This window comes from Chiroxiphia lanceolata, chromosome 6 (assembly GCF_009829145.1).
Source record: "Chiroxiphia lanceolata isolate bChiLan1 chromosome 6, bChiLan1.pri, whole genome shotgun sequence".
NCBI classification, from domain to species: domain Eukaryota; kingdom Metazoa; phylum Chordata; class Aves; order Passeriformes; family Pipridae; genus Chiroxiphia; species Chiroxiphia lanceolata.
Genome location: NC_045642.1, coordinates 48,718,431 through 48,741,149, shown reverse-complemented (window position 1 = coordinate 48,741,149; position 22,719 = coordinate 48,718,431). Strand labels below are relative to the sequence as shown.

Sequence of the window (22,719 nt, the reverse complement as noted above, 5' to 3'; positions counted from 1 at the left end):
GTGACTAGGCAGTCTAGTTTGTGAAAGAAAAGATTTTCATTCAAAACTAAAATGGAATAGGGAAACATCAGAAATCATTGCAATTGATCAAAACCGGAAGGGCCAACCCTCCAGTAGTGGAGCTATGAAGGAAACTGGTGAGAGGCCAAACTGAGACATAATTGAGCCTGTGACTCACAGGAGGAAGGTTACGTACTCTATCTCAGTGACGTGGTCTTTGTGCTTAGCACCAATTCCCCCGGTTACCCAGGGTACTGATGCATGTCTGCTGCCAAAAATGGAGTGCAGGGGAGAGGCAATGGGCTTAACGCTGAGAAAAAAGGAGTTTGACTTACCTTCTTGTGTAATTCTTTCTTTCCCCCTCCTTAGTCTTCTAAAGGTATCTCAGCAGAACTCCTACTGGTTCCCTCCATGTTCCAGTGCGAAGACCCCTTGGAGTCTCAGCCACACCTAACTCAGCTTCAGTGCCCATTCCATGGTCCCTTTCTGGGGTTACCAAGGGCGGCTACAAAGGCTGTAGCTGAAATTATAAACTTAGAAAGAAATGGCAACTATTGTACACAAATTCCCAAGTTTTGCTGAAAAAAAAATCATGTTTGCTATTTACATGTGCCAGTTAGGAGTTGGCCGGAGCCACTTTCAGTTGCATGGAGTGAGTAAATATAAAACTAAATCCATATACCATGAAGCAGAGCTAGTTTTCTGAGATACGTAGTTCTTAAAGATAGTCTCATAGAAAATCTATGCCTAAAAGATCAATGCTAAGTCTCCTGTGCAGGGCTACTGATTTCCTAATACATTGGATTTAGCATTCTGTATTTTATTAACCATTATATGGCAAACTATAAAATACAGTACTGTATTTGGTACCTTCCGTTCTTCTAGCACTGAGGCAATTTTGCGAGATATTGCACTTCAGATAAATAATTCAGCTGTTACATACTGTCATATTTAATTGAGTTAACAACAATTTCTAAATGTCAAGTGAGTTCTGACAAATTGTTATTCTTCGTTTTCTTGATTTGTTCTACAGCCTCTCCTGCTGGCACTTCAATTTAGACATCTCCTCCCAAGTAGGGTTTTTTGTTGTTGTTTTCTTCATTCTTTTTCCTTTTTTTTAATTCCACTATGAAAATCTCTTGAAGTTTCTCTAGCAAATGCAGATAAAGAACAATCAGTTAACCTTCTACAGTGATTTTATCTTTTTTAAGCACTATTTTTATACCTTGTTCATCTGTTGGCTTTGCAGACTGCTTGGCAGTTTTCCTGCTCTTGGTGTGTCTGAAAAAGAATTTATTATTAGCTTTTGTGCTTCTTATGATTTGTTTCTCAAACTTTCTTGGCCTGAATTTCTGTTTTTCACATTTAACCTGTCAGAGTTTTTGTTCCTTTCTGTTTTCTTTATCTGGCACAACTTCAGCTTCTTGAATTTTGCTCTGAAACAGTGGACAAAATGGGGACTGATTGATTTATCAGGCTCTGGCTTTGGGCTCTGTTAACAGTACAAGTGCCTCTGTTGGAAGAAGGGTTCAGTTCCACTGACTTCACATGGCTGCTTCAGGTTCTGGTACCCCATGGCAACTGAACAGAGGGAGCCCTGGGAACAGCCAAGCTCTACAGGGGGAACTCCTGGTACTCCTGCTGTGGCAACCAGTGCAACTCAGAGCACAGGCCAGCAGATTTAAAGAAAAAAAAAAACCCTCTGTGTTGTAAACTGCATCCTTTTGCAAGACTTTGTAAGCACTGCAGTGCACACACAGCAGAACCAGCAAACAGGAGTACATCCCTCTCATTGGAATTGCTACCTTTAGCACTCTAAATCACTGCCTTAAAGCAGCCCTTGTTGCTGCAGAGTGAATAATGAGTCTGAAAACGGACTACACATGTCATGTTTACCATCCAATTTCCTAGCCAATTTATTTCCAAACAGCATGGTTAGCTTACAAAAGTAAACAGGTAGTTTGTGAACTGGTGTAATACCTGCTGTGGAAATAAGTAAATTAAGTGTAGTAGTCTTTAAATTGAAGAAAAGCTTATAAATGTCTCCTGGAGTTAGGAAAGCAGTTGAGTAAGTACAAAACAGTCAAAATTATCCCTTTCCTTATAGGGAAACTTTTTGTTACTCCTATATTTGTCTAACATATAACCCTGGAAATCTTAAGATAAGGAAATGACTAAAAAATGTGAACATCTTTGCCAAGTGTCTTATTGGAAAAAGAGACCACAAGTCTTTGCTTACGTGTGCACCTATAGGAGTGAAACGTGTTTAGAAAGGGAATGGTTTCCAACACTTGAAAAGAGAGAAGCTCTGGAAGAGAGGGCTGATGTCAAATTTTTTCTTCTCTGGATTCATCAGCAGGGTTCTGGCAGATGCCCTTATAAAAATAGTACACATACTTGTGAACATTCAGACATCCCTGTTGAGAGTTGGCATTTACACAGCTTGTTTGGGTTTGTTCAGAACCTGAAGTGTTTTAATGAAAAACACAGAATATGCTTGATGCTACAGAGGGTGATGTTTTGCTCTGGATAAAAACAGAGTGAATGGCCAAAGGAGACTAAAACGGAGAAAGGATGCTCAGCTAAATCTGGAAAAAAAACCCAAATAAACAACCAAACCAAAACTAACCCAAATACAAAAACTATCCAAAATATAAATTCTGTGTGATGGAATTAAAGTAGCTGGGAGATGCAGAAGTACAGGTGAAGCTGGTGTTTTACTGGCATTCATGCCCCAGCAGACAGGGAACACTGCCAGGTTAACCAGGAAAGGTGAACCACTGTCTCCAGGCAACTGCTCCAAGGTACCACCTGATGCTGCTGTGCCAGATGTGCCCAGTGTGCACAGTGCTGTGCTTGGGTTGGTAAAGGGCTTGGGAAACTGCAAAAGACCCTGAAGTCTCAAGGCATTTAAGCATAAAATAAATCAGTCCTGAATATTCCTAAGGGAGGTTTTAGTACATACTTTGAACTGTCTGGTCATAATCGGAGACCAGTGGTTTGTGTATCCCCGGCACTCACAAAGACTAAATGTTGGCTTGCTCCAACAGTGAAACAGACTTTAGTCTTGGTCCAGGAGTACTAGGAGCTTTAGGTCTTTATTTATGGAAGGTCATTATTAGCTGAAACTGGCCATAAGGAATTTATGCTTGCTATTAAAAGCTGCTGGTAAACATTTTGTCACAAGATTAAAGATCATTGTTTTCAACCACATTGTCTAGATCCTTTGACAAAAATGCAGAGGAGAAAAGGCCACAGCCCTGTTTATGTACATGTCAATCTTATAAAACAAACAAATCCCAACTAAAATATCTGTCTAGTTTCAGGCAAAATGTGAACTGCAATAACCAGAGCTATGCTCAAGGATGAGATTCAACAGTAAAGCAAGTGAAAGTATGAACAGTGGCCAGGACACTATGTTCTCAGAGAGAGGAACCAAGGGGAAGATACAAGTTCTCAAGTATGTTTTTTGTCTTTAGGTAGAGGATGATGTTCTATATACTCTTTACAGGAAAATAGTTTTAAAAGCATAAATATTGGTCATTTAAGGATTGAAAACTCAAGAAGAACGTTACAGGCTGTTGCAAATTACTAATAATAGGAAGGGACCTGCTGAAAGTTGTCGCCTGCACCAAAAATGCTGAGAAAGACTCTGTATTTTTCCTGAGAAAGTTATAAAAAGCTTTTAGTTCACTTGCTTATCTTACTTTTATTGGGTTAAAAAAACACTAGGCAATACTAAAGCATTCTTTCAAGTATATTGCTCTTTTTTTTTGCCTCAAGCATCTTCCTAGACTGTCCTAGAAAGCACTACAGCTAAACCAGTGATCACAAATATCAAACCTGATCTCACTAAAGGTAGTATACCTGAAATAGTTTTGTCCTACAGCAGATGCAGTTCAGTGGGCATAGTTTTAACTGTTTGGGTTTTGGTATGCATCTGCTAGATCCTACTATTCCTCATCTAATGAAACGATTAATATGTTTTCAAAGCAATAAAGTCAAATCAGATCCTAGTCTGTATTTAGCATTGTTACATTTCATAATGGATCCAGTGGTGCCTGGGTTTTCCACTGATAACTTTTATACTAAAGGAAATTGTGCTGTTAACTAGCATCAGAGTGACCACAGACCTGTAAAGAGAGTAACAGGTGTAAGATTGTTGGGGTTTAACACCAACTGAAACCAGGACAAAGATGTAGAGTTAGATAAAGTAGAACAAAGACTTAAAGTGTTATAGTTGGGCACTGTGTGATTCCATCTGCTACAACATTGCAATGGTGCTCAGCTCGCTGCTCTTTGGGAGCAGTGCTATCAGTGGTATCATCATCCCAAAGGAACATGCACCTCAGACACACAGGTGTCTGAGCAAAAGGGAAGGAAGGGATGCCATGTTGGCTCTTTTTTCCATGGGTATCCCACTCAGGTGGTAACTGAGCCCCAAGAAACAGCAGCACAACAGGAACTCTTACACTTTCTCCTTCCTATAAACAATATTGTGAGTTGCAGATCAACACACCACAGCAACTCAGGGACTGCACATTCCCAGTACATTTTAATTAGCACTAGTGAAATTTTTACAATTACATACTATGTTAATTTTCACTGTTAATTCTTGCTTGTGTTATGTTTGGCTAGGAAAGGAAAACATGTGTGGGACTGTGCTTTTGAGCTTCTGGCCTGAGCCATCTGGAACAGGTTATCGAATCATTCTGTTATGAGATAGCAATTACAATGTATACACTGAATGATACAGACCTCAACTGATAATCTAAGGTAGTCTGTCTTTGAAAAATTATAGGGAACCCTCCCCAAACACCAGGATTTTGCAACTGAGGTTCTTCCTTGGGAGGTGGAAGAAATGAGCCCTTCTCTTTCTCCGGCAGAATTAGGGTTTGAGACCAAGTTTCCCATAGGCTTGGTGCAATTCATGTGGCAGTAGGGTGAGATGTGTGGATTTCAAACCTCCCTGTCATGTATTATATCAGTATGTGATGATATAAAAAGCTTGCTTATTTGGCAGTTTCGAAGAACACTCAGATCAATCTCTCAGCCAAGCAAAAGCCCAACTTGTGAATCTTCTGGATCTCAGATGCTATCAAAATGCAATTGTTCTTGCAAGTGCCCAGAAGTTGTGCTCTGAGTGTTTTACCATTTTCGCTGCTAAAAACATTCGATTCCATAAGATTTGGTAGGAGTAAAGTTAATGTTTTTAGCATCTAAATCTTGGACATGCAGGGTCTTAAAGTGTCGGTTATTGGCAAATTCCTTTAATGAATTTAGGTCTGTGTGGCTGGGTAAAAGATGTCTGTGACTTGGCACTTAGGATGACTTTGGGCTCACAGACCTACCACCACACAGATTTGCATATTTGACTCTTCCTGTGGTTTGACAGTGTTCTTGAGAATGTTCAGAGAGGGTGGACTTTGAAAAATGACAAGAACATCCAGGAAGGGTGTTTGACAGGTGTAGTTCTGGAGAAATGTAAGAACAATATCAGAATTTGAAAAGGAGATAAAGTGTCATAAAAGTTGAAAAGTGATGACTTGTTTTTGTGAGGCAGATTTTCTGTTCAGGAGTGCTGAGTGTAATTAAGTCTTCTCAAGTTCTCTGACCTATTTACAGCTTTTGTCTTAGCATTCAGAATCCATCAGATTATGTTCTCCAGTGCTGAGGGTTCTTGTTCATCTGGTGCTCTGTATTATCTGCAGGAGCATGGCTCAATTCATACATTCAGTCATCTCATCCAAGGACGGTGGTGTTAAAGCTATACAACACAGTTTATGTGCCCCTTATGATTATATATTACACAATTTTCAAAACTCAAGTCTTAAAAGTAGTTGGAGATATGGCTTCAGCCTTAACTATGCACAAAGCAAACTTTTAAGAACGTAGTTATTTAACAGAACCCCATTTTATACTGGGGACAGTTCTGTACCTCTTCATGAAGACAAAGAAAATGTCAAGCTAATCTAAATAAAATAATGGATTTTATAACAAAGGATAGTTGAGAACATTAAAGTGAGAGTACCACTACACCTGAAATTTAGCTACTATCTTAAGCATAAATGGTGAAGGTGTCAGCACATTGAATTATCCATTTTTATAGGGTGAACAAAGGAGCTTTATGTGCCACAAATTCTTCCTTTATGCAACTCAATAGCAAAGGGAGTTGTCAGAAGGCTGTGGCTGCATCTCATTGTTCTGTGTCTGATTGTAGTTACAGAAAGGTACAGCAGAAACTCCACTTAGCCATAACTTCAAGTCCTTTTATTTTGGAAAAAAAACAGTCACCATGCTGTAAACCAGCCCAAGTTGTGGTTTGGTATACTTTTTATACTCTGGTTTTTATCCACTCCAGCTGTCAGATGGAGACAGGAAAAATCAAAACATTTGTACAGTATTTCTTCTTAAGGGAGCCCCTTAGGTGGTCAGATCTGGATTCACCCCCTGTCTCCAGGGCTGGATTGTCTCTGCCAGTTGGCTGATGAATCAGAACTCTGAGGCAACAATTTGTGAGCAGACTGGTGCTGCACTCATACAGTGATTTTGGCATGTGTGCAATGATTTTACCATGTGATGGTAGAAAAATTCAGTGGATTAGCAAGTGAAGCATCATGATATGAAGCTTTTCATCCACATGGCTGGATGCTCAGAGCATCTGCTTTGCTGTAAAGCTGTTTCTCATGGTTTCAGTACATCTTCACACACTTAGAATAGAGTAAGCACTGCTACTCTCAGACCTGTTAGCTCTCCAGATTACTGAGTGTATTGAGAAACACTGGTCTTGTGGGGCAATGAGAACGCTCACTGTCAACATTTTGGCGCAATGAAAATCTACCCTGTCTTTTCTTGCTATCATCTCTTGCCTGCTTTCTGACTCATGACAAAATTCCTCTCACAACGTGCCCAGCAGCTTCTTCAGAAGTCCCTTGTGTGAGTTTTTCCTTTTGGGAAGTTTATCTATAATAAGTAAATTCATTCTTGTTTATCTACCAATGAATTAACACTGAATAATTCTAGGTGAGAGTTTTAACTTTTAATGCAATGCAAGTGATGCAAACAAGTCACTGAGAGAGAAATGGTCAGAAATGGCACTGAGCCTCTGGTGCTGTCATTTTTGAAAGGTAATTTGTACAATTACAGCCATTTAACATGGTACAGAGCTCTTGGACTTCCCATTGGATCTAATACAACTTGTGGGACCTCAGCAACTCTGAAGCAGCTCAGTTTTTATATCTCAAGCTGGATGTCCATGCTTGGAGGCTAGTTTTATTAATATGTGTTATATAAACTATACTTCTCTGTTTCTTAATCTGTTACAGAGAGATGTATGATAATAGTTTCAGGTTTCTGAAAAATAAAGGGTTTTCTTAAATGGCAGACTCAACAGAAAGTCAAAGTAGTTGTTTAATTTCCATGTCTGTATTTAATTTCAGTGTTCATCTTTGGATCTAGCATAATCTTTGTAGCATCTGATTGCTTACCTCTCACATCCCATAAATGTTCTGCTTGACCTACTAAAGCTCTGCCTGTGGCAAAGTTGCAAAACACCTGAAAAAGTACTTTATTTCCTTCCTCTTCAATCATAACTGGAGATCTGCAAGTTATGCTTTTCCTGAGAAATATTTCATATCATAAACTGCTCCCTTAAGCATGGGGTCAGTTTAAAAAGGGCCAGTGTTTGCAGACAAGCCATTTGTTTTCCTTTGACCATTTAATTTGTTTATTCCTGTTTTCAAATAATCCCCAAGCAATATAGTTCCTGTAGCCGCGATCATCATGAATTCGAGTTATTCACCTCCCAGAGGGTCAGACCTTTCATCAGTATGCCATTGGCACAGAGCAGTGAGTGTTGCATATTCATTGTCCAGGACACCGGCTAGAGGGCCTCCAAAAAGCCTGACTTTTTTTTTTGTTCTCAGAGCAATAAAAACAATCCCTTCCCTTCTCCAGTCCCTTGATAAGGGTTTCTGTCCAATAACGGTGCTCTCTGCTCTGAGGCACATTTAACTGTGAAGTTTGCAGTGGGAGAGGCTTTCCTTCAAGCTGTTAGTGTTTTATCCTGGCAGGCTCCTCGAGGTTGTTGTGAGGAGTCTAGCCAGTTGGTGAGCTTTGTAATCTAAACCAGCTGTCCCAGGCTGAGGCCCCCATTTGCATTGTTTAACATACTTAGAAAATGAAGTGTTCATTTTTAACATTCCTCCTCCAATTGGTTTAATGCTGAATTACAGAAGAGAACTAAGCAAAACCAGGTGCTTTCTCTGTATTCTCTCCAGTGTCTGAGGAGGTACAGACGGCTCCCGATCCTCTCCATTACTTGCCATTTCATTCTTTGGACTATAAATGACAGAGGAACTGAAGTGCTAGCAGAGGGTAATGTTTGGAAAAACTTTCTAGTTGTTCATCAGCACAGACTCTGGTTTTTTTCCACCTTTCCCCAACGGTTTTGGACATGCAAGGATTAAGAAGGTAAGTGGTATGCATGAAACTTCTTTGCTTACTGACGGGAAACCTACTTGTGGAAAATAGCTGTGGCAGGGATTCGGTATGCCAATCCACTTGCTAAAGCCATTTGCAAGGAGAAGGGATCTCAGTGGTCAGAGGTGGGGAAAGACAGTCTGCCTGTTACTAAAGCTGTGCTGTCTCTGATGAGTTCCTTCTTGATCTGTGCTTACACTCTGCGCATCCGCGGGAGCGCTGAACTGCGACAGCAAATGATCCCACTGGCTACAGTGATTGATTGAAGCTAATTAGTTACTATTGCAGATGTTTAAAATAGTTGAAAATATTTTGCCTGCTGGGCAAGCTACTGTGACCAGCTGCATATAGTGTTGAGAGGTCATGCTGCATGTCTGCTAATAATTCTTGAGGGGATTTGAGATCTAAAGTAACAAGCAAATTGAGATGATGATTGCAGACAGAACAAGAGGTAGTAAGGTCATCCCCCCACACCAAGAGGAAACTATGTGTCACCTTGTAATAACAGAAACTAAAGACTATCTAAAAACATTTGAGTTTTGTCTGCCGAGTTTTAAAGGGGATTTTTTTAGTGTGCACTGTCCTGCAGCAACGTGCAGCATAGCTCAGTTGCTAGGTGTGTCAGCCTTCAGCTGCAACCTGTTGTACTCCCACCCAGTGCTGTCCTTGCTATATGCAAAGTGAGTATACATTCCTTATAGCATTGCACACTGTAAAATCTCTTCAAAAAATTTGAGGAATCAAAGTGCAAGCCTAAATGGATGACATTGTAGTTTGAATGCTTTGCATCGGACTCTAAGGGAAACTGCAGAATTTGCCTTTCCTTGTCACTCAAAGCTGCCAACAAGCACAATTTGTCTTCACAGCACTATGAAAAACCGTTTTAGGGTTTATGTTTACTTTTCAGAGCTTGTCCCTGTCTTCTCATTTAAAACAAATTTGTTCTAATGTGTCAGTCATTGTTTGTGTGTGGTTTCGTCTGATGCATTTTTAGGTCTTGCTCAACAGCTCAGTTTGCACTGGAAATCAGAGACAGCTCTAAGAGAGAAAGTTGGCAGCTTACTTAGGTAGTAGAACTAAAGCCACCTAAAATATCCCCTGCTTCCTGTACTGGTTTTGTGGGAATATATTGTATACAATTGCCCTTCAGAACTACAATCCAAGATAAGCAAGGTGTGGGTCTAATGTTATTGAGAAGTTTTATATAAGGCAGCAGGAAAACACTGAAATCCATAGTACTTAAAAAAAAAAAAACTTCTGACTGTCACTTCATGGTTTTCTATCTGTTAGTAAATACTTGGAGGTGGAAGGTTACTTGACCAGAATTTTTATGCTCCAGGTAAGGAACTCCAGGTAAGGAGCTCCAAAAATAACTGTAGAGCTCTGTTGGCAAGGGATCCTCTTCTTTTATTTGTGATGGAGAGACCCAGTAGGTCCCACTGGATGCGCAGATGATATAGCTGGGGAAGGGTCCATTGAAGATAACAGCTTCTAGTAGCTGGTGACCTGGCACAGTGTATCTACTTCCAGAGCAATGTATTCTCAAGATGGAGTAAAGGGACAGGATCTGACCCCATGAAGATGGGTTAATCTCAGATGCAGCCTCCTGGGACGAAATGCGGTTTAGCGGTTACAGCAACTGGCTTGGATTCAGGACCTCCTGCATGACATGTCTGCAGCCCTGCCAACGCACCGCGCTGGGAGCTTAGGCAGGGCCTGTGCTCTGGTTTACCCATCTGTAAAATGTGCACAATGTGCAGGAAAAACTTCCATATTCCCAAAAGAAAGGTGTCAGAGAGGGGCAAAAATGCTTTATTCAATATTGCACACTTCCTCCATTTAACAGCTGCTACATGGGGTGTCATAAAAATTAGATTAATCCATAGACATATATAGTCAGATTCCAATCCCAGTTGCATAAAACTATAGTAAAATTAGTAACTCTGAGATCTGAATCTGGCCCATAGTTGTATTACTCCTTCTCCAGAGGCCAAATTCATGTTATCAGACTGTGGAATACACTGAAGTATCACTAGAAATGAATTTGTCCATGTGTATTTAATTCTATGTAATAAACCTGGATATCAGAAGGTTTTCAGCTTATTTTCTATGCACATTACAGGATACTGACTGCTTTCACACTGGCTGTCTGCCTTTCAAGCCCTGGAAAAGCACAGGTGAGAGGTGCACGCAGAGATGTATGTCCTGTTTTGTACTGAAGCACTATATGGCATGAAACTTCACTGGCTAGCAGGTGGATAGGAAGCTCTGTGGTCTGGGGTTTACATGAAAAGGAAGTTGTGTGGTCTAAGGGTTTAGAGGGGAGAACTTGGAGCCAGCAGGATTCTGGAGTTGAACATGGATTGAGCTTATTGACTCACCCTTGCCAGTTCAGCAAAATATCCCTGTAGAAACCTGGACCTCACTGAAAACCTGATTCTGCCTCTAGACTGAACAGCAAGAGGAAATAAGAAAAGCTATCCCAGAGAGCAGGGACCACTCAGTTCTGTTGTGGGAAACTTCCAGACTTGGAAAATTCATTCATATAAATAGGCATTTTCTGTGTATAGTGGGATCTCGTCTTAACATTGTTTAATTTTAGGCTGTGGTCCTGAATGACTGTATCCTATTTTTTGTTTTTCTTTATGCCTTAAACCATTTCTGTTCAAGAGGCAGGACTTTTGAGGGTGGATGGAAGTAAAGCAGTCCAGTTCTTGAAATAACAGAAGCATTAGTTCTTTGTGGGCTTGGGCTCCGTGTGGACTTTAAATTAGGGGAAACAGTTCCCAAAGGCACGTTAAGTTTGGATTTCTAGTTGATAATCCAGATATACTCAGTGTCCAGAGCTGTGTTTCTAAATATCTTTGCCAAAAGTCTCTGAAATGTAGTTGTTTTTGTTCTATTACATTGAAAATTTCCTGCACATGGCATGCTTATTGATATTTTTGTGAACATTGAATCTGTATGGGAAATGCTTTTCATACCCCTGGGGAATTTTTGAGATGTCTTTAAGGGTTTGTTTTTATAATTTAAAAAATATTGTTTTCATTGCAATTTTTATAAAAACATCTTGTAATGTAAATTGATTTTTGAAGTCCAAGCAAAAAGCAACTTGAAACTGAAATGACAGCAATGCATTCTTTCTGAAGATATTGAAACTGGTAATTTCAACAATATTGGAATCTCTTCTAGAATAAAGTTCTACAAATTTGTTGAAACCAGTTCTACAGTAGTTTTGGTGCTTCTGAATCATCATTTATTCTCCAAAAGAAAATAATTTTGTTAAAAGCTGTCTCAACTTTTCCAGCTAACCTAGGTGTAGTGTATGTGCCACAGCACAAAAAGGAGAACAAAAGACTAGGTACATTCTTTAAAATGGATGATTATGCATTCTCCCATGAGAGTATCTTGGCTTTCCACAACATGATACCAAAATGAATGCCAAATGGAATGCCAAAATAAATGAAGGCAGAATTCCTCCATACCTGTTTGACACTTCTAGCAGTGGCTTTATGTATTCATATATGCAAGTGGTGGGTGCAGTCCAAACAGTGCCGTGTGTTTCACGTCATGTCCCATCCCTAATGATTCGCTTCCACTGACTCACAGCTCTAACCCCTTGTCTCCCATCTAGAACTTACTACTTTTTTTTTCATGAACTGGGTACTTTACTCTTCCACTGATTTCTTCCATAAAGTCCAAAACTAAGTGTCTTTATCATTAAGAAACAAAAGAATCTTGAACACACTCCATCCCTCTGCCCTCTGGTTACTTCAGTGGTTCCTGTTTTTTGGATATCTCTTGCTTACATTCCTTAGTGCAACCTATTTACTGGCAGGATCCTGTGCTTGCCCTCTTGCTAAATAGCCGGAGGCCCATTCAAAATTTAGGGAGAGCAGGGAATCATTTTAATGGGGTTTGAGACAATCATCACCAGGACTCTCATTGGTTTAGAAATGCTGAGGGTCACAGAGGAGATGCTGAAGACTCAAGGTTGCAGCCCTGATAAAGACCAGCACCACAGAATAGGAAGGAACAAGGCCTTCAGTAACCTTGCATACCTGGAACATGTGTCGTCTAAAGATTTATGCTCTAAAAATTACAAGGTTTGATGTAAAGGAAAAGACTTATTTTTATTAAGCTTGTTATGTCTTAACTGTGGTTCCAGACCAGTCAATGGCTAATGTGCTGTGTGCTGAATGGGCTGTCTGGGGAGCTTTAGAGCCTGTTAGAGAGGTAGCAAGTACCTTTTAGCTGAAACCCCCTGTTCTGGCAGAAACAAGAGCCCAAACTAGAAGACTGTGACTTCTATGTTAACAATTGGTATGGAGCCCATAACACCTTGCACATTGGGGACCCCTGGGAAGAGGAACAGCCTGACACTGTCACCACCTGAGGGAACCCCCTCCTGAGCTAAGGGGCTGGCACATGTGCTGAGGCCTCAGGTTCATGCCTTGCTGACTGTCCTTTGGGGAAGTGACTTTTGATGTACTGTATAGTGCTGAACAATTGTACTAATCATAATAATCCAGATGAGCATTTGACTCTGCAACCCTCTCATTTCACAGTCACTGAGTGTCCTTCTTTCTCTCATTTTAGCAACAATGCACTAATGGGTTTGACCTGGACCGTGCCTCTGGGCAATGCATAGGTAGGACTTTAATTAAATCAATACATTTCAATTTGGCTTCAGAAGTCCTGAATTTATTGAGTTACAATTGTGGTGCTCTTAGTATGTTTTGTTAAAAAGTTCTTGCTCTGTGTGTTTGTATATATGTATATACAAAAAATATGTGTATATATAAATATGTGAGTGTCTTTACATAGTACAAGTATATACTGATCTTTGACATTGTTGAGATACTAACAGGCTGCCAGTGCTACTCAAATAGCAATGATGCATTTTGATAGGAGCTCAGTCTAGTTGCCAAAGGACAAGGATTGTTCACCCTCCTTCTCTTTCTCTTTCAAACTCAGGACTTACTGTCTTTGTTGGCAGTTTCCACCTGCAGGCTTGGATAAAGTCTTCCACTGCTTAGCATTGACATTCCAAGTAAATTGAGTTGAGGCAGCATAGGGAAACCAAACCTACACATTGTCCAATAGCATCTTTTTATCAGTGGCATTCCGTCTCTAGGGCAACTTCTACATGCACTAAAGTCACTCAAACACAAAGGGGAAATCCCACAGCAGACTGCTTGCCCTGTCATAACCTATTGCTTCTGTGCCTAGAGAACCAGGTGGATGCTCAGTTTGGCTAAACCTGTTGTATCTTTCTAAATTTGATCCAGCAACACTCTCAATCAAAGCAAGAAAGAGGCCTGAACTGCATCCCCAGATCTGAACATCCCTAACTTTTTCTGTGGGAAGGAACTTTAAAGTTCCAAATCAGGATCCAAGTTTCACAGCTGGGCAAACCAAACCACCAGTGTTTGAAATCCTGATCTGCATGTTGTGGTTTGGACAGACCCTCTAGCAGGAACAAGCAGTAGCATGCTGCAGCCACATGTAAATCAATATTTAAACCAAACTTCTATGGAATAGCAAAGCAGGCTTTCTCCTCTTCCTCTATCCTCTAATAGTGAAGTAAAATCAGTAGATCACAGGATATATTGAATATATGGGATGTTTCCTGTTTTAGTATAATGTAACTTCAAAGTGAGACTCCACAAGGAAGGATTAGCTTTTTTGATAGAGAACATAATTTTTTTTTCACAAGGTTTTGAGAAAAATATGTTAAATTTTTTTTTTTATAGGTTCCATTAAAGAGCAATCACTCTTTTAACTTTTGCAATTTAATTCCAGATGTTGATGAATGTCGGACTATTCCTGAGGCCTGCAGAGGAGATATGGTGTGTGTCAACCAGAACGGTGGCTATTTATGCGTACCCCGAACAAACCCAGTGTATCGATCACCATATCTGAATCCTTATTCAAATATTTATCCACCGCCCCCAGCACCAGGCCCTGTTCCTAACTACCCCACTGTTACAAGACCTCTGATTTGTCGATTTGGTTTCCAGTTGGATGAAAACAATCAGTGTGCTGGTAAGCAGTAGAAATCTTTATTCCATATTTTCGTTTATATTAAAGCTTGTCTGACATTGCAGAAGCAATTGTCCTGCAGTTGTCCTTTAGTTATTGCAGCAGTCAAGCCCAGTATTTTGAAGTACAGCTAAATTTTTTTTTAAAGGATATGAGCTGTGTGTTTCATATGGTCATCATTCAATGTAAGTTAAAATATTATTTAGTCCCATTATTTAATCAGGAAAGCCACTTTCATGAGAGAAGTAATGTTTTTATGAGATAAACAACCATCCAGTGGCAGGTGATTTGTCAGTGCATCAAAGGCATCACAGAATATGCTGAGTTGGAAAGGACCCACAAGGATCATTGAGTCCAACCCTTAGCCCTGCACAGGACCATCTGCAGGAGTCATACCATGTGCCTGAGAGTATCATCCAAACGCTTCTTGAACTCTGTCAGGCTTGGTGCTGTCACCACTTCCCTGGGAAACCTGTTCCAGTGTCCAATCACCCTCTATGCGAAGAACCTCTTTCTAATATCCAACCTAAACCTCCCCTGGCACAACTTCAGGCCATTCCCTCAGTCCTGTCACTGGTCACCACAGAGAAGAGATCAGTGTTTGCTCCTCTTCTCCTCATGAGGAAGTTGTAACTGCAATGAGGTCTCACCTCAGTCTCCTCTTCTCCAGGCTGAACAGACCAAGTGCCCTCAGCCACTCCTCATACGGCTTCCCCTCAAGGCCCTTCACCATTTTTGTTGCCCTCCTTTGGACACTGTCCAATAGCTTAATATCTTTCTTATATTGTGGCACCCAAAACTGCCCCAATATTCAAGGTGAGGCCGCCCCAGTGCAGAGCAGAGTGGGACAATCCCCTCTCTCAACTGGCTGGCGATGCTTTGCCTGATGCCCCCCAGGACACTGTTGGCCCTCCTGGCTGCCAGGGCACTGCTGACTCACATTCAACTTGCCACCAACCAGGACCCCCAGGTCCCTTTCTGTGGCACTGCTTTCCAGCATCTCATTCCCCAGTCTGTACGGACACCCAGGGTTGCCCAATCCCAGGTGCAGAATCTGGCAGTTCCCCTTGTTGAACTTCAAATATCTGGTGATTACCCAGTCCTGTAATTTGTTGAGATCTCTCTCCAGGGGCTCTCTGCCTTTGAGGGAGTCAACAGGTTCTCCAAGTTTTGAGTCATCTGCAAACTCGCTGAGTGTCTCTTCCAGTCCTGCATCCAAGTCATTTATGAAGATGTTGAAGAGCACGGGGCCCAAGATGGAGCCCTGCAGAGCCCCACTAGTGACAGATCGCCAGTCTGATGTTCTCCCATTCACTATTACCCTCTGTGCTTGACCCATGAGCCAATTGCTCACCAACCACATGGTGTGGTTATTTAGCTGTGGGCCAGACATTTTGTCCAGAAGGATACTGTGAGATACGTATCAAAAGGTTTACTGAAATCCAAAAAGATTACATCAGCTGGCTTCACCTGATCAACTAGGTAGATTACCTTGTCACAGAAGGAAATCAGTTTTGATAAGCAGGACTTTCCCCTCATGAAGCCCTGTTGGCTGTAACCAATGACAGCATTGTCTTTCAGGTGTTTTTCAGTGCCTCCCAGAATAATCTTCTCCATAACTTTACCAGGCACTGAAGTGAGACTGACAGGCCTGTAGTTTCCGGGGTCCAACCTTTTTGCCCTTCTTGAAAATCAGGACAACATTTGCCAGCTTCCAGTCAGCTGGGACCTCTCTGAATTCGAGAGAGGGTTTGTAATGACATCAGCCAGCTCTTTGAAAATTCTTGGATGAATCCCATCAGGCCCCATAGATCTGTAGGGATCCAGCTTGAGCAGCAGATCCTGCACAATTTCAGGGTCAACTGGAAGTTGATCATTCTTGCAGTCTGTCCGTGAGAGAGAAGATGGCTCTCCATTTGAAGGGTTAGGTGGAACCTGAGGAAATCTTGATTCAGCTCTTGATGTGAGCCTGTCTTTGACAAGAAAAAAGCCCAAAATACAGAAGTTATGAGCTTTCAATAAAGGATATTTCCTGTCTTTAGACTAAGGAACTGCATTTAATTCAGAACTGCTGCAGAAAAACACAAAAGCTAAAACTGGCTTGTATTTTGGGCTTATTCTGCCCTATTGTCTGAATTTTCTGGCAGGACTTGGTTGCAGATTCTATACTTTCTTTGTTTCTTTAATGAGGAGACCACAAGAGCTTCACAGGAGCTTAGAGAATCTAGATGTAAATTCAGCTCCTTTGGGACACATTTTTCTCTATTTGAATCATTGTCCTCATTATGTTCCAAGGTGGGAAAACCATATTTTCTAACCAGCACTCATAGTAATACTGGCTGAAAAATTAAAAAATAAAAACAAAAACAAACAAGCAAACAAACAACCCCCTGTTTTTTTAATGAGGAATTTTTAAATCCTGGGATAACTGAAGAGTTTGCTGTAAAAATAAGCATTTTTACCATCTGATCCTTTGAAAATTCTCTCTAGTCCTTTTCATCTTAGCAAATTGATCAACCTCACTTATTTTATCCACTGATTTGTGGATTTCCAGGAGTGTTTTCAAAGTGTTTTGCTCACTTTGCTGTAGATCAATCAGAAAATGGAGCTGGTAGTGGAAAAGAAGTGCTGAAATGAAAGTGTAAATAAAACCCCTGAATTATACTATGTCTGGCCTGCTCCATGCAAACTATACTAATCAAGACAGGTGGATTTAGGAAATTTTTCAGTGAGCATCCCAGCCTGAAAACGGCACACATGTTCCTATCCATGCTGGCAGAAATGTGAGGACTAATGCTTTCTTCAGTCAGGGCTGTTCACTTCTGTGCATTTAACTTTCAAATAGTTGAGATTTAATTGTGAGAAAAGTTTGGTGATGAGAAACATTAACAAGAATAGATGGGAAAGGACAGGCTGCCATTTGAGTACCACAGCAAGCTGGGAGAAGAGTTTGAAAGTCTACATCAGTTTTGAATTTCGGCAGATGACGTATCATGTTTGTGTTGAAGGAAGAAAAACAAAACTTAAAGAAAACAAGACCTGTCAGGGGTCTCTTCTGGGGTTAGATTTCATTTTTCATTTAGTGAAATTCTCTGGAGACATTCACTCCATGTCTCACTCTAGTGACCGTGATAGAAAGGCCTTATCCTCTGTTTCCAGGACTCCTGGTGCAGTTAACAGGGTCATGTGCAGTTTCATCCTTGAAGGCCTTGGAGACAAGACACCGGGGAACCTTGACAGGGTCCTCAGGAGCAACCAGAATTTTACCCAGGTCATTCAAGAAAGTCTGAATCAAGGGAATCGTGGCTCCATTCTATTATAAGCTCATTACAAGCATTGCTCATGTTAATGGTATTTCGGTTGCTCTGTGCTTACCTGCTTGTCAGCATTCGGCATGCTCTTAGGACACAAAGCGCTTCAAGGGCTAATTTTGTGGGGGAATGGTTGAAAAGAGAGAACTCTAAGTTGTTTTACCTAGTATCTGATCCACTATGTAGCTTACAGGTTTGTTGTGTTGGTGTTCAGGCACCACCTTCCAGCACCTTTTTTCCAAACAAAATTAGTCGTAGGTATTTCCATTAGAGATTATTAGACTTCCTGCTATTGACTGCAGGGGAACCAGAGTTATTCTCATGCCAATGTTTCTGAGCAATCTCCAGTTTTTAACAGAGTACACATTTCTGTCTGGTCAGATATGGGATTACAGGTCTGGGTCACATTTTCTATTGCTAGGCCAACAGAAATCTTTACTTTCCCTTTAAACTTCAGTAAAAACAGCTTATTAAACACAGGAAACTTCTCTGGGAGATGAGATTTGCAGCCTCAGCTTTGAAGCACTGAGCTTGTTCAAGAGACTTCCAAAGTGAAACAGGACAAAAATTTGATCTGAAAGCCGTGTGAGATTTAACAAGTGCCTTTTTTTTTTTTCCTACCTCCCCACAAAATGTAGGGAAGCTGCGACAGGGTTACTTTGTCCCAGTCTGGCACCTGGCCTGCCTGCCGAGGCCTCACATTCCATGGCTCTCAGGGGAATGTGCGCTCCTGGTTGTTCACATAACGTTCTCCTTGTGAGGATGATATGTTTCAACTCAGAAAAAAAAAGAAATATAATCCATTATTCTCCCTTTCCAGCTTTTTTTGGCCTCATCTTTTCTGGCTTGGATGGTCATAGGCAGGGGTTAGGTGTCCACGACCCTATCCTGGTCACCACTCAGTTTTACCAAAACTCTTTCATCTCCAGATCTCATCCTTTTCTGGCCCAGATGCCTCTCAAAGACACCTGTCAGTGACTTAGCCCACTCCAGTGTTCTCTGTGTGCTGCAGAAGTAGCTGTAGGCATTTGTGGCAGCAGATGGAGAAATGTTTTAGTGATATTTACTTCTTAAATCTTCTGTGGTTTGATTCCTGATACATGGTATTTTTACCCCTGGAGTTGATGAGTGCTTTATATTTTGTATGTATAAGTGTTCTGTGTTTTCAACAGCATGAAGTCTGTGTAAACTCATTCCAAAGCAGGTTGGGAATGATTTATAATCACAATTAATGCTGGAATAAAAGACCACATGCAGGAAAAAGCAAAGAACATCGAGTGCAAGAGTGCTGCTTGAACTGTTTGTATTCTAACACTACTCTATAAATACAGAATGGTTTAGTCATAATAATGACTTTTTGCTCAAGGAACTCGGTCTAGTAACTGTTGGCTCCAGTTTACTGGAGCGAGGGCCCATGTTCTTGCATTATACATTCGTAAGCTGAGAGCTCTTTCCAGTTTCCCTTCACTCCACCTTGCTGTTTCCTGATTTACAATGATCTTCAAAATATGCCTCAAACTCAGATCCTTCTGGGCATTGTGGAAAGAACTGTAGTGGGTGGGCTCTTATTTTTGCTTTCTCTCTGATTAATGCAAACTCACAATATGAGGAGGAGATGATGGGGGTGGAGAGGCATCTAAAGAGGGTTAAACAGAGGGATCAGAGAAAGCAGACTGCAAAGACAGAGAAGTAGATGTTAGGAAAAGTATAAGTATAAGGCAAGATGAGTATGACCTAGAGACAGAGAAGGGAGGAGGGCAGAGGAGGTCATAAAAAATAAAAATAAATTTAAAAAAAAAAAGCCTAATTGTTGTTTTTAAAACAAAAGCTAAATTAAGAGGGGAATGGAAAAAGGTAAAGATGCTGTCTCCTAGCATAGGAGAGAATCGTTCTTCATGCCCATCTGTACAGTATTCCTTGCTTCATCTTTCTTCATTTCTCAAACCCACCTATGGGTCCCCAGTCCTACATTCATGGAGTGAAACTCCTTCCTTCAAAACGTTACTTTTGCACAGATGGGTTTTAGATCATTATCGTTTATATTACAAGCATACCTAAAAGCCACATCCAAGCCTGCAATTGAACCGCCCTGCCTTGTGCGCAACCTCATTAGGAACAGCCTATACGTAGATGAGTTTCCAAGCAAAATGAAGGAACCAGATGTGCATGTGTGGGGGAGAGGAGAGGGAAATGAAGAGACAGAGAACTGAAAGGAAGTGCCCAGGTCCTGCAGCAGGCTCATGGCTATGCTGGGGATAGAGCCCAGAGTTCCTCATCCAATGCTTTAGCCACCAAGCCAGGCTGCCTCCTCACAGTGACTTTTCTAGTGACCTCTCTGGGCATATAGAAACAGAGCAAGAAAAGGAGGGGAATGCAGCAAGGAGATTATACCCTGGAAGGGGTTGTGTAAAGGAAAAACAAATGGAATCCACTCTTGCCATTGCCTTTTTGAACCCTATTTTGTTCAGCTCTGTGTCTTTCCTTTTCCTCTTGGTCTGTGAGACAATCTCTTCTGCTGTTCCAGAGGGCCGGTTTCTGAAGGCTATGCATGATCCTTGTTATGGAAGAACTGCCGTCATGTCCAAATTAACCAGAAAAGCGGGAAAGATTGCATGAGAACAGGTTCTGCAAGAGATTGAGCTCAGACTTCTGAAAAGATATTTAATTGTTGACAGCTTCTGATTAAATTAAGGGCCATGATGTGTAGCCTTTACTCGTACTATGTTTTTCCTGATGGTTTTTGTATAAGGAAATATAAATTCAGACCTCGTGCAGTCATAGCAACAGAAAAGTTGCCTCTGAAGCTGCTCAAGAAGAAGTTATAGTTGATGGCTAAGGCTTGGGTTGGAGGACTTTATATTCAGTTCCTGACTTTGCCATAGATAAGCCTGCCATCCCTGGAGGTGTTCATTTCTGGAGTCACCATCACTGGAGGCGTTTAAGAAACACCTGGCACTTACTGCCATAGTCTAGGTGACAAGGTGGTGGTCAGTCAAAGGTTGGACTCAATGATTTCAGAGGTCCTTCGCAACCCAAATGATTCTGTGATTTCGTGGTGGGTATTTTGGGGCTAAACTGAAATAATAATTCTTTTTCAGGATTGTACCAAGGATGATTTCACATGGAGACGATAGGTGCTGAGGTAACTTCCTGACAAGTGTCATGTAAAGATATGTAAACAGGAGAAAAAGGTCCAGTTTAATAATCCTACAATAATGAAGCTCAAGGTGAGATATGTGGAACTTAGTTACTTCCCCAGTTCACTAAACTGGTTGGAAATCCGTGGCCGTTTTTGTCTATGTTTCTGCATAGATCAGAGGAGAGGGGAAGTCCAAGACTTTTACCAGTATCTCCATTTACTTCTGGAATATCCATGCTGCAAAAGCTTTCAGCAGCTATTTTATCCTGGAGCTTTTCAATCATCATCTACTCATTTCATGTTTTAGCACAATTCATGGTGGTTGAACCTTTATTATCTAATGTAATGAAACTAGACAAGCTAGGTAAAATAAACATGTGGAAAATACAAACTATGTACATTAAGGCAGAAGACCATATGCCAGGGGACTAATGGAAGAAGGATCATTAAAATACTGGAAGACAGACATACTTAACATAGCCCTGTCCCATTGGATAAGCCCACGTTACACAGCTCCAGGCAAACATAGTTTTTCTAGATCCAGCCTCAGTGCTTCTGATCTGGTGGCCTGATCTATTCACAGTCCCAACAATCTTCATAAAGGTAATCACAAATTGACTATAAAATAATCATGGGTAAAAAGGTACATCTGGAAACACTCAGAGCACCTTCGTCCCTCAGGGAAATCATTGCATCAGTACAGAGGACGGGCTGGGGCTGAGGAAAGGCAAGATTCATCTAGCTGCTACAGTAGGGTTCATCAGTATAGTCATTACAGAAATTTGACCATCAGTAAAGGTATCCTCTCCCACTTAACCACAGAGAATGAGCACAGAAATGCTGTTTTTCACTGAAGTTAACCCATTTGTGGTGTAGGAGTTGGCTTGATAGAAAAAGTTTCTGTATGTATCAGTCTGTAGCAGAGTAAACTGGGCCTTCTGTGGCTTGGCTTGTTCCTGCTTTCATTCTTCCCCTAAGTGCAGTGTGGGAGGAACAGAGTCTGGTGGTTAAAGCACAGGTGAATGCTTCATTTACTTGTGAAGCTTCTACTACTAACAAAGAAATTAGTAAAATTGAACCAACAAATACAATATGCAAGCCAAGAAGGTTGGTATGTTATTAAGAAAACAGGCATCTCTGTGCACTGGAATGAAAAATAGCAGGGTTCTGAGGATGGCAAAGTGTAACAGAAAGTGCAAATCCATCATTCTGCATGTCAGTGCCTTTCAAGCACCACTGACTGACTGTATTTATGTGTGATGATGTGAGAAGCAAAAATAAAATAAATACAACTACAGTATAACCACAACTGAACTTGAATGAGCTACAGTCATTCTGTGTAAATAGCTGGGTAGTCAACTGGAGACCAAATGCTTCACCCATTGACTTTGGTGAAGATTTTGGAGGATCTTGGAGCAGAAGTTTTTGCAGTGAATTTTTTAGGTTTAAGTTAATCTGTCTTGAACCTAAGCCACTGATCATAAGTATCTTATGGTCAGGGAGTCTGGCACCATATTTTCCTCCTGCCAGAATATTGACACCACGAAAAGGGTTTCCTAGGTTTTGTGATATTCCTTGGCATTGAGAGGTCAGAATAGAGAAGTAGTCAGATCATCCTCTTATGACTAAAAACTATGGCCACTAGGAGTGTTTGAATTTGCTTTCAGCCTTAGCTTGAGCTAAACTGATTCTGTCTGAGGAAGTATGCATCTGCTGTTTAGGGATGATTAAAAGTTTTCTAGT

At 41.0% G+C, this 22,719-nt stretch overlaps 1 protein-coding gene across 1 annotated transcript in view; it reads left to right on the top strand.

The window, feature by feature from the left end:
* The first annotated feature begins 8,030 nt into the window (after window positions 1-8,030).
* FBLN5 (fibulin 5) overlaps window positions 8,031-22,719 on the top strand; it is a 53,141-nt gene continuing 38,452 nt past the window's right edge. The window contains exons 1-4 of the mRNA XM_032691383.1: window positions 8,031-8,472; window positions 10,604-10,658; window positions 13,081-13,132; window positions 14,287-14,529. Coding sequence (XP_032547274.1) covers window positions 8,456-8,472; window positions 10,604-10,658; window positions 13,081-13,132; window positions 14,287-14,529 — 367 coding nt within the window. The 5' untranslated portion in view covers window positions 8,031-8,455. The remainder of the gene's footprint in view (window positions 8,473-10,603; window positions 10,659-13,080; window positions 13,133-14,286; window positions 14,530-22,719) is intronic.